The sequence below is a fragment of the Centropristis striata genome, chromosome 24 (assembly GCF_030273125.1).
Source record: "Centropristis striata isolate RG_2023a ecotype Rhode Island chromosome 24, C.striata_1.0, whole genome shotgun sequence".
In the NCBI taxonomy this organism is placed as follows: domain Eukaryota; kingdom Metazoa; phylum Chordata; class Actinopteri; order Perciformes; family Serranidae; genus Centropristis; species Centropristis striata.
Genome location: NC_081540.1, coordinates 9,625,612 through 9,638,541, shown reverse-complemented (window position 1 = coordinate 9,638,541; position 12,930 = coordinate 9,625,612). Strand labels below are relative to the sequence as shown.

At 38.7% G+C, this 12,930-nt stretch overlaps 1 protein-coding gene across 1 annotated transcript in view; it reads right to left on the bottom strand.

The window, feature by feature from the left end:
• The window catches only part of LOC131962809 (nck-associated protein 5-like), a 142,762-nt gene that overhangs the window by 44,042 nt on the left and 85,790 nt on the right, over window positions 1-12,930 (bottom strand). Inside the window, exons 5-6 of the mRNA XM_059327891.1 lie at window positions 10,236-10,326; window positions 4,360-4,530 (exon numbers count right to left, since the gene is read on the bottom strand). Of these exons, the coding sequence (XP_059183874.1) occupies window positions 4,360-4,530; window positions 10,236-10,326 (262 nt within the window). The remainder of the gene's footprint in view (window positions 1-4,359; window positions 4,531-10,235; window positions 10,327-12,930) is intronic.

The following is a 12,930-nucleotide window of genomic DNA, read 5'->3' as shown; positions in this document are numbered from 1 at the left end:
GGTTATGGGTAAAAATGTAATGAATGATAATTAAAGAGCGTCTTATGTGTTTGTGAATGGAATTTCTATTTTGAGGATATATCTTGTAATACAGAAACCCCCTTACATCTTATAAGTCATGAATGATCTATAATTAATGACTTGCATGCTTAAAGTGATTTTTGAGATGCAAGGTAAATTATATAACTGAAACACATCAATGTAGGAGTTAATATTGAGATTTATATGGATAAAAATCTGCATTTTATGGTTTGAAAATGGCTCAACTTGCACTTTATCGTTTTAATTTAGCTCTGAAAAGGCAAGGCCAATACAGACAAAGAGTGGACTGGTTGGGACAAATACCTAGCCAGGTTTTCAGCCAAATGTATTGCAAATAACTGAAATTGGATATGTAAAAGAAGATGTGAATTAATGCTTTTTTTCATCCACTCCTGCTATATGAATATTAGGAGTTGGTTCATTAAGGTAAGCAGTCAGAAAACCATCATATGATGACATACTATTCAAGTTGCCACAGCAACAACCCCTGGTCTAAATCTGTGAGAAACTCTATTATATATATGTTTCATGTATGTTGTCATTTCGTTGCTAAATTTGTTTCTTTTGCACTTTTTGCTTTTATCAGTACATCAACTTTTCCATCTTGGCCAAACATGAAAATATGTTTTGTAATCATGGTGTTTTTCCAAGGTTTTTTTAGTTTTAAAAATGCACATAAAAACAGGTGGATGAAAACCAGTGGTGGAAAGTAACTAAGTACATTTACTCATGTACTGTACTTAAGTAAAATTTTGATGTACTTGTACTTTACCTGAGTATTACCACGTATGTAACTTTATACTTCTATTTGACTACATTTAAGTAGCAAATATTGCACTTTTTACTCCACTACATTTAGCTGACAGCTTTAGTTACTTTTCAGATTCAACATGAAAAAATACCATTATTTTAATATGATTACACATTTATAAATTAAACCACATTCTAGTATATTATGTAGTTAAGTGATATCTGGACAACAGTAAAATGCTGCTTACATAAATACATCAATACAAAAAGAACTTTTACTTTCGATACTTTAAGTACATTTTGATGTTGATACTTACTCAGTAAGTTTGAATGCAGGACTTTTACTTCTAGTGGAGTAATTCCACAATGTGGTATTAGTACATTTACTTAAGTAAGAAATCTAAATGATGCAAACGCACCTCATGTCATCATTTTTGAAAACAGCATTAACGTCTTGCACCCATGAAGTTGCCCTGTGACTCCCCTACACCTACACTAGAGCTCTTTAATCAAAACTCAAGTACGAAGTGTTATTTGACTCTGTAGACATCGATACAGCATGCCACTTAAGTTACTTTGTTACCTGAACCCTGGCATAAATGCTTTTTGCTGCTTTATTGTTCAATGACACAAAAGCCTTTAAAAGGTTGAAATGAGAATCCCACTGTCACTTGGAATTATTCAACACTGTATTGTTGTGTGTAACATTTTACTCAATCATTGTTCTGAAAATACAATCTCAGAGATGTTTCAAAGGAAAATCTTCACAAAAACTGTCCTCCTGTCTCACAGACGTGATAAAGAACGACACACACGTGACTTTAAGTTTGTGTGGTGACATTGTTTTGATTGATTGCTTCCATTTCTTCCTGCTGCTGTCAGGATATTGGCCACAAGTACAAAACAATACAATGCACACACTGCAATGATATGTGAACCATATGTTTGGGAACAAATAACCACATAAATACATAGCGAAAACCATGGTTACTGTGATGGATTATGTTGCAGCGGGAGCTTTCAAGGTTGTGGAACTTGTTACTGTAGCGTGCTGTGCAAGAATGAAGGGCGACCAGGTAAAATAGTTACAGGGAAAATCTGAGGGGTTCTATGTTTGGAACATTTACATCATTTTACCTTGCCACCAGAAAACCCTATTTAAGTTTATCTATTGGAACTGACGGCTTTCTCTGCTCTCTTCAACTCTTTTCAAAGCTACCAGAGCTTTGACAAAAATAGATATTTTACCTTGCAGAACGTGGGAGATACTGTATTCTGCTGTCTTAATTAGTTGGTTTATTTGTGTTATTGTGTGAATTTGTTGCTTTAAAAGGTTTGGATTCAAACAAAAAAACTCAACTATCAAGGAAACAGTAGACCATGCAACTCTTGTGTTCTGCAAGGTTAAATTATTGTTTGTGGCCCTGGTTGTTTTGTTGTTGGGATATTAATGGCCAGCAAAAGAGCCCCATGTGTGGTGTCAAAACCTCAAAACCAGTATTGCAGTATTAGATGAAAAACTGGATACGTTGGTGGTAATTTCTTAATTTTCTTTAATTTCTTTTTTAAGTGTACAGCATGATTATTTCTAGATTTAATAATCCTAATTTAAGAAATCTTGTCAAGTGAAATTATCTGTCCATGCAGCAAGATCATTTCCCTCAGATTTAGTGTTTTTATCTTGTTTTTAGACACACCTTATTTGCAGTGTACTGTATAAGTACCTCATACAACCCTACTTCAAAAAGTCTAAACTATCCTCCTTTCCAAGTTTGTGTATAAAGCCTGTAATAAATGATCCTCTGTGGCCTCATGGGTAATTTTAGCACTTATCCTCTCATCACTTAACAAGTAAGATGACCAACGGGCATTTCTCACAAAGTCTGGGTGTTTTCATTTAAGGCCCCGTTATAGACCACAGTGCGTGCCTGCCAAGTTAATGAACAGCATCAGTTGAGCAGGAGAAATAAGAGCCGGGCAGTGCTTACTTAGTGTCAGTGGAGTTTATGCACAATGCAGGGCAGTGATGTATTGCCTCTGCTTTGCTCTTGCTGCTTTAGCCGGCGGTGCATCCATCACCGGCGCGGGCAGAACGGAATAAAATGGCAGATAACTTTTGATAAAGCCGTTTAAAATGTAATGTTTAGGTAATGTGCTTCATCAGATGGATCGCCGTGGCGGGTCGACCATACTTCCTGTCAGTCTCACAAGAGATAACTTACAGCTGAGGAGCTACAGGCAATTACCTGCCACTTTGCTGTAATTAGGGTCTATTTTCTATCAAGGGAGGCTTTAGTGTAATGGTGGAAAAAAGACCAAGGACTCTTGTTCTTTTTTCCGTCCTTTATGTGTGTGTACTGAAAGAATCTTGTTTCAGGTGATTTAGTTCCTTGTTAAACGGGGGCTTGGATACTGGCATCGTTTGCTGTATTTTCTTGCAGAAATTGTGCATGATTTCAGTACAAGGGAAAGACGTCAGTATAGGTCGTGTGTACAGGCAGCGGAAAGCGAGTGATATTGACGTATTTCACCGCTCTCTGCAAAGCGTCCGCTACCATCTTGCTGACGTAGTAGCGATCGATGGCGAAGTTAATATGGCGGACTTTTGCCTTTGGTTGGAGGATGAGGTGGTGGATGGGTATAACAAGTGGTGGATTTACACCCAGTAGAGTGGGGTTCACATCTGGTGTGAAAACAAAAGTAAACCATTTTTAACTTAAGTTACGTGAATCACATTTGTGAACGTAACTTACGTTTTTTACGCAACTTACGTTTTTTACGTAACTTGCGGTAGTAAAGTGACCCTAGTAACTACTTTAATTCTGGCATTTACATACATTTATTTACTGTTTAAACTGTCTTTTATAACGCCTTACCAGGAAGTTTTTTGCCCTGAACCTATAGGTCAGTGGTTTTACAACATAAATCCACAACTGCAAACCGTACGTGTGTGCTATTTTCAAAGCGATCCACTGTACCGCGAGCCACAATACGTATATACGTGCTGTAACTGGTGGTACTGACACACAACCTCTTCTGTCGTTTAGGTTGGAGAACTTGTTGTTAAGACTTTTCGTCCACCACATCAAAAGGCTGTGTATGGCCACTTGGAAATAAAAAATTAAGCCTTAGTCTTTTAATTGTTGAAGAGATCTGAAAGGATGTGTCCGGTGGCTTCTTATAAAAAAACAAAAAAACAATCAGCGTGGATCGCTGTGTCTGCACTCCCGCCTCAGCTCGAATCCCAGAGCGCAAAGGAAAACAAACCAAAGCTGGAGTACAGCCCGAGGCCCCCGCGGCGACTCTCACAGGATGACTTTGCTCTCCAAACGGAGAAGACTGGAGAATTTGATGAGCTGTCATGCTTTCAGACGCAACTGAGCAAGGACTCTGACAACTGGCAGACAGGCTGGCCACAAAGGATAGCCAGGGGTGGCTGCTGGAAGTGGGGATGAAGAGGCGAGAATGAAGAAGAACAAAGCAGGGAAGAAGGTAGGTGGAGAGAGGGGAAACAAAGGGAAAGCAGTCAAGGTGGAAAGTGAAAAAGGAAAGGTGTTGAAGTATTACCTCCAGGGCCTTGAGGCGATCCAGAAGGGGTACGGTTTTGTCTTTGTCCTCTTCTGCTTGGTTGGCATCAGGATCGGCGTTGGGCGGGTCTGGCTCCATCTGAGTCGACGGCGGGGAGCCATTCTCCTCGGGGCCATCATATTGCTTCCGCACTTCCTCGGAGAGTTTATCCTGACGCACAGAAAACAAGACAAGGTTAGAGGGAGAGGAAAAGAGGGGAAGAGAAGGGGAGAGAAAATTTGGCAAGAAGGAGCCCGAGCAGATGGGAAGAAAGCGTTCGAAGTGAGGTATGACAAATCTTTCAAAGCAGGACGCAAAGGAGCCGTGAAAGACAAAAATCAGAGGGAAGGAGAAAGTGAGAGGGGAGAGAAGAAAAGGGAGAGGATCAGATGGGCAGACGGGACAACAGGGTGACAGCTTTGACAACAGAGCTCCAAAACATCCCCTAATCCCTAATCATGTTTCACTTGTTTTCCAAAGAGTGCCAGTGACCTTGAGGGCTCTCATCTCGTCTGTATTATAGGAATCTGTCTCTCTCTCAGTCTCTTTGCCAGCTATCTTTTCTCCATCTCTTTTCTCTTGTGTTTTTTTTTTTTGGCTTCCTGGCATCTGCGATAATTAACTACTGGTAATAATTAGCCACTAATTAGACACTGTCTGGCTGGTACCAAACGGCAGAAAGACAACACAATGAGCTCTCTGTCCCACTCAGGAGATCATTCATATTTTTATAGGAATCTTTGGAGCCGAACTTGTTTACTGAACATCCATTGACCATAAAAATGTGTAGTGAAAAAACAATAATTTAGTCAATTCTGGCTTTAAAGTCATTTGAAAAACAAAAAGGCCACATTTAATTGCCCAAGCTACAGTTTTACTCTGTTATATATCACTCGAATAAATACTTTTGGTTTATTTGTTGGAGAAAATAAGCTATTTCAGAGCACCGCCTTGGGCTCTGGGGAAACCAAGAAGGCCACTTTTCAGTATTTCCTGCATTTTATCGTCTCAACTAGTGACCGTGAATATTCTTCACAGGTTGAATGTATCTATGAGTTGGTAACAATTCAACTGAAGAATGATTTTCTACTCTGAAACTCTCCAATGGTTTTATATGAATAACTACCTGAGGCCTGAAAGGGTTTCATATAGCTCATAAAAGAAAAGGCAACAGACCAAGAACATTTCTAACAAGGAAAAATGGATCTAGAATAATAATTTAGACTTTGTTTTAGATATATTTACGTTTGTTTTCAGAATACTGATGACTGTCCTCCCTAATAGGTTGTTTGTACAAGCAGCTTATAGAATGTGGAGTTTTTACTGACTTATTTTAAAACCAGCTAACCAAAAACCACTCAAAAAAAACATCCCTATAAAGAGTGACAAAGTCCACAAAATGGATGGGCCAACAAACACAGAACTAATTTAGTTATATCATCATAACTTAAGTTGAGTAACACTTATTAAAAACCAATCCATGATATTTTCCTAAACCCAAGCACATTGTTTTGTTGCCTAAACCCATCCTTGGATCTGAGAAATGTTGATGGCAATTTTTGAAATATTCTAGTGCATTTTATAGCCCAAAATGAAGCAGGATTTGCTTGCTATTATCTATGAGTTGTACCAAAGAGTGACTTTATCCTCAAAACTTCTCAGATCATATCTCTTCTTGCCAGTAATGAACAAAAAAGGCAAATGAATTAGAAGAATGTCTGAGAGAAAGGATCTATATTTGAGTCCAAAACAACTTTGACATGTGTTGTGAATGAAGCAGTGGAGGCTTTTCTTCAAATGAGTTATTCAGTTGTTAAAGTGTGATATATCACCGTGCACACACTTCATTTTTCATTCCTAGCTGAGCTTTGACAGATAATTGTCAAACCTGAAGATACTATGGTTAATGTGCTGGACAAAGCTGAGGCTAGCAGCTCTAATGGATGGCTGCAGCTCCTTTTTTACACATCCAAATGCAGCACACAACAAGATTCTTCTCTCTTCTAATAGGAATTGGAAATAATGTCCTTCAGAACACTTTGTTTTCAGGTTGATCCAATCTTCTCTACACATATATTAGGTTTTCAATCTTGCTTGATTCCATCAGACAATGGAGTTTGAGGCAATTCTTTAAAGTCACGCTTTTTAAGTTTGCTTTTGTTTGCTGGGGTTAGCCTGTGAAGTCTGCGGTTTGCTTTAAGAGACTGCTCATCAGACGGCGTTAAAGGGCTCGGTAATAATCTTCACAGAGAGAGTCTGGAGTGGGAGAGGGGAGGAAACCTTGTCCCTCATGCTGCCCTTTCAAGTTATTGAGTTTGTCTGCTGAACACACAGAACACAGCTGCAGCAGGATCACATCACTGCAGAAATGGATGGTGTTCAGTTATACGGCTGGGAATACCTTAATAACCCTCCAAGTTTATTCTCTTTGACTACTGACGATAGAGGCATAAAGTATGTCTCCATGCAGTACAGTACAGTACAGTACAGTACAGTATAGTACAGTAAATACTGCACAGAATTTTGTGGATTTAATATATTTCATCCTTAAGAGTTATGTAACCTCAGAAATCAATACTGTAGTCCTGTATATGTTGTAATAGTAAGAATATTTTCACAGATTTACGCTGCTGTCAGACAGTCCCTTCTTAACCCTTTATTGGGCGAAGAACTATATTTGGTAAATTCAGGAGGAGGTAATATTTCGAGAAAAAAGTTGCAAATTTACTAGATTAAAGTGGCAAATCTACAAGAAAAAAAGTTGCAGATTTAAGAGATTTAAAGTGGCAAATCTGCGCAACTAAAGTCGCACATTTACGAGTGAAAAAGTGGGAAAAAAGCAACTTTTTTCTTGCAGATTCACCACTTTAAATCTCGTAAATCTGCACATTTTTTCCCTGTGGATTTGCCACTTTAATCTCGTAAATTTATTTCTCAAAATATTACCCCCCTCCCCAGGTTTGTATGTTTTTTTTACACATTCTGGCAGTATGTAATATCCTCCAATATTCTCTAGGGTTGAAATTTGGAATTTGCAAGTATTTCAATGAGTGCCCTATTAAGGGTTAAGGGGAACTGAAGCCATTATCTCTCTACAGCCACCAGACTACACTGACAAAATTGTAATTTTACTTTCAGATTCACCAAAGTCACAAACATAAATAAACTAACTAATCGAGGCAGCTGTAGACCAGTAACTTCTATGTTCTGCAAGCAAAATTATTGATTTTGTCAATGGAGTCTGGTGTTTTGAAGAGAGCACAGATAACAGCTTCAGTTTCCCCCTGCATTGCAGTGAAAATACTCTAAATATAGCATACATATTAATTGATATGTGTTATTACAACCACGATCTAATAAATCTGAACTGTCCCTTTAAACACATCTATCCTGAAGTGTCAACAAAGATGAAATAGTGCTGTAATGAAGAGAAACTCAATCAATCGATGGTAATGGTAAGAAACTTTTATCATTAAAGCTCATTTTTTGCTTCCAGATTTATTAAAAAGTGACAATCTGCTGCTAGTCATTGTAAATGCAATATCTTTGACATTTTGGTATTTTACTGGCGATGCAATTAATTGATTAACCAAGACAATAGTCAGAATAGGGATTTAGACATGGGAAAATATTATTTAAAGGATAAAAACTTGCACTTTAATATTGAATTACTTGGGGTTAAGCCAGGACCCAGAGTTGAAAATATTAACTTCCACACATCACTTTGAAATTGCACTTCCTATCACCCTTGTCATTCTGTTTCGCCTCAACATAATCCGTTTGTGGTTAGGAACCTAAGAAAGGATTACAGTGTGTGCACAGAAAACAATATTTGCATACTGATGCATTGTCTTCATGTCACATATATTTCAGACGAAGCCGCCGAGTCATATTTTTATTATAAAGCTTTCGCACCTCGGGCTAATTTGCAGCACATCATTCTTTAATCGTGGCGGCTAATCCCATGTTTCACCATCCTGACATTTAATCTTATAGCGCTCCTTTTTTACTCTGCCCACTTTTATTTGCACTCATCATTCAAAGATTTTCTGCCTCTGTTTCAGTTTTTAATTTGCAGTGATGAATGCATGTAATCATTTATAGAGACACTCTTTTTATTGCACACTGAACTAGTGATGCCCTTTTCCTCTATCCCCTGCAGGCGTTTTCCTGCTGGACGTTAAATATACTCATTTGGTGGCGGCTTTATGGTCACTAAAGATATCATATGCTTCTAATGGGGCATAACATAAAGATTTGTGTGGGGCTGATGCGAGACAAGCTTCCAAATGAATGCATCACACAGAGTTGGACGCAAAAGTTTTGTAAGGCTGTCAGACACGGGAGTGAATATCATCAGACTGATGATAAACAGACTGAGGCAACAGCATTTCAGCTCTGCAACACCGTGTAAACACGTCGAGCTCCAAATTGTGAAGTGCGACCCCAACGGTGACCCTGTGCTTCAGAAATCTGCGGTATTCTTTCTGCCTCTCTGCTCAATCCCAGCAGCTATTTCTCTTATGTAACAGGGTCAGTGATGAACGCTCTCACCTTGGCTCAGTCTCGCTTTATTCAACACTGTCTGAGCTGAAAAATATGAGGAGTGATATACAAACAAGGATACATATACCTACAAAATGTTTACTGGCCCATCATTGAGGAAATAAGGGAATATGACTCTATATCAGCAGTAAACTTATATGCTCCTTTAGACACTTTTAATACATTTCTGTAGACATAGGCATTTCTGGGAAGTCCCTTACAGAAACTGTCTACTGGGGAGCTTCCCCTTGAACTACCTTGAGGGCTCCAAACTGAGGACTCGGTATCGCTCTTAAATTTGCAATACCAGCACCAATACCAGTTCCTGAACAATAAAATCTATTTATAGCAGAGAAAGAAACCCATATTGTGCTGAGTTTGTCACTGCTTGAGGAGTGTTCCCATGAGCACCAGACTGCCATCAGAAACCCTCTCATTTTACAGTCCTGGCTCTGGTTTTCTGTGCTTTCCCTCCTTCCAGTGGGCCCAGTACAGTGCCATGGCCCTACAGCAGTGTGGTGTCTAGGATGTAGGTGGTGCAATGGGGTGAGGTTAATATTTGGTAAGTCTAGAACAGGGGTTCGCAACCTTTACAACCTTTACCAGAGCCGCAGTTTGCCTACCCCTGGTCGAAAAGAAGATTATTATTATTATTATTATTATTATTATTATTAGCGGGGCCCTAACCGAAAGTACACCCACAACAGCCATATAAGATCTGGGTAATTTTATGCACAGCAGTCAATTTTTTTTGGTTTCGTGCATCCCTGATCAGTTTTCATAGGAATGAATGGGGCCCTGCCTCCAATACAGTCTCTAGTTCTCTCCATGATGCTGTTATGTCGTCCATCTTTTACATGCAGTCTATGGTTTGATCAATCACTGTACACTTATGCTGCACAAGTTGGGAGAGTACCTACTCAAACAAAAGGCCCAAAAAAAAGTTGCTAGTGTTCTACAGTCATGAAAAAAATTATTCGACCACCTTTTTTCTTCTATTTCTTGCCAAAATCATAATCAAGAAAACCATGGAAAATGTCTAGATATCAGCTCTTAAATTACACTCTTATGAGCTATTTTTGTTGTTATCATTATATTTTACCAAACAAATGTACCTTTAGTTGTACCAGACATTAAAATAAACAAGAAATTGAAGAAAACAAGGGTGGTCTAATCATTTTTTGCATGACTGTATGAGCTACGATTTCACTGATGTGGACTCAATAAGAAGGGGATGTTCTTAGAACCAAGTTCCTACAGTGCAAATAAGCCTAATTATTCTCACATTAGTCTCAATAAATGCCCACAGTAATGGACACTTTGTAGTTTACCTTGTAGGCCTTCATGATGTCCACCGTATCCACCGCGGTCTGCTCCACCACGCCCTGATTCTGCAGCAGCGACCGCACCGTCTCTTCCATCCTGCACACAGAGAACACAACACCGAGCTAAGTTATGGATGAACAAGGTAGGACTTTTTGGTTTTCACACAGGTCTTCAGATAATAAAACAAAAAGCTGTGGATTATCGCAAATAACCGGGACACTGCTTCTTGTAAGACATTAGCCTGCAGCAGTTTTTAGGCAGCCAGAGCTCCTGAGGCATGTTGCTCCAGGGTGAAACAGGGATAGCAAGGTCCAAACGTGCCTAGTTTTTTTACCTCAACTGCAGAACGGCCAGTCTAAACCTGCCCGAGGACCTCAGGGTTATATTGGGTTATCTGAAATGATGCGATGCCAGAGCCACCAGCTGCTTCGAAATGAAACCATAAACATCTAGAATGGGATCTATTTTCAAGCTGTTTTACAATTTTATTAGATGTTTGTTGTGTGAAATGCATCATTGCGTCCCTCAATTGTGATTTTTTTTACACATTCCATAAGCATTCGCACACACAAACACACAAACATACACACAAAGTGATAATGAAAAGAGAATGGGACTGAATCAGTGCCAGGGACGCAAGATGGATGATTTTTTCTTGGATTGAATCCCAACTTCTGCTCACTTCACTTTGTCCAAATGACTAGATCGAAAATATAAAATGTGCAAACACAGTAACTTATTGTGTGTGTGTGTCTCTGTGTGTGTGTGCGGTCTTATGCGTGTCTGCTGATGGCTTGAATTAAGTGCAATCACAGCAGCAAACACCGAGCGGGTGACCCTGACCTTCAAGTCTTGGTCTGCTCAAAACAATCTGAGCTTCTATTTGGTGCTGCTAACGCTGCAAGCTGCATGCAAAACAGGTGGCGAACAGTGCAAAAAAAATGCCTCTGCCTATTTTCCCTTCGTGGACAAGAGCTGCATGCCATCTTTATCCCTCAAGCTGTGGGGTGAACTCTGACCCTGCATGCATTCACTTTCTGATTCTGTAAGAAGGCTACCACAGCACCAGATAAGCTACGTAAGATGATCTTCTGGGATCATGTAAAGGATCAGATGAAAGAGACATTCAGGAGTGGACGTGTCATGACAGCTAGCCATTGTTAAAAAGGAGCATCTTGACAAAAGAAGGGCTTTGATAAAGTCAGCCGGGAATCATCTGATTTTCATGAAACTGTCTTCTTTCTGCTTTTACTGATGAATTCTCAGGGAAGTTATACAAGACAAAGGAAAGGGTTTAGTTTAAATTGGAGACAATCACCTCCTTTTCTCAGTCCAACCCTGTGACTTCTGTGCTCGTTAGTGTGACAAAAAGCCTTGTTACTTATCAAACCAATGACAATGTGTATGAATCATGTGGAAAAAAAAGTTTAACCAATATATTTACTGAAAAAGTTATCTAGGTAAATTCTTAATGTTGTACAAAAAAGAACAGATATTGTTAATACAATGTATGTGGGCACTACCAGGACAGCTTTAATACGTTGAAATAACAGAAATCATCACCATTATCTTAATGAACAGTCAAATCTGAACAGTAGAGGAATAGTTTAACACTCAAATGACAGAAATGTGCCTCCCAGCACCTCTAAATCTCACCAATTAACAAGTTATATCTCATTTAATTTTCTTTAACCCAAAAACTGGATGGTACTTATTTTAGTTATACATATTCATACATCCTCTAGATGTTCTAGGTCTCTAGTTTGTGGTTGTAAAGTTTCATGAGGCTGTGATTAGCCTGGAGGTCACAGCAGCTCATTTTATACACTGAGGTAAGTTTCGAAAAATGGTCTCCCTGCAGCATATGGTTACTATGGAGGCTAACATCACCACACATAAATAGAATGGAGCTCATTGAATCAACAAGCTTCCAAGTCATACCCAATGTATGCAATTCAAACTCTGTTTAGGGACCCCAGTGTGCAGAAATATACAAATACACCATTTTTGATTAAGTGAAATTTGCACATTGGTAGAAAAACGGCTTGATTTTTGCCCCAAACTGCATGTAATTTGCATAAAGTGGATATGTCTTTAAAAGGGAAACTCGTCTGACCAATTTCTGTTCAGATATTTTAGGTCAGAGGTCAAGGGACCTATTTAAAAATGGCCATGTCAGTTTTTCCTCTTGCCAAAATTTAGCTGAGGCAGTTATTCAGCCCCCTTCCCAACAAGTTATTATGACTTTATTAAACCTGTTACAGCCTCTGAAAGTCGGCCTGCTATCAGATCATTATGAGATAAGTATATTAGCAGTGGTGGAAAAAGTATTCAGATCCCTTACTTCAGTAAAAGCACTAATACTACACTGTTATATTACTCCACTAAAGTCCTATTATTACATTAGTTTTACATTATTGTTATTGATGCATTTATGCAAGCAGCATTTTAATTTTTGGAAGATAGAGCTACCTAATAATAATAATATACTGTTATGAGGTGTCATTTAAAAACAAATGTCTAATCCCTTTAAATATATCATGTTAAATCTTGACCCAAAAAGTAACTAAAGCTGTCAGCTAAATGTAGTGGAGTAAAAAAATGCAATATTTGTCTCAAAAATGTAGTGGAGTAGAAGTATATAGTTACATAAAATGGAAATACTCAAGAAAAGTACAAGTACCTCAAAACTGTACTGAA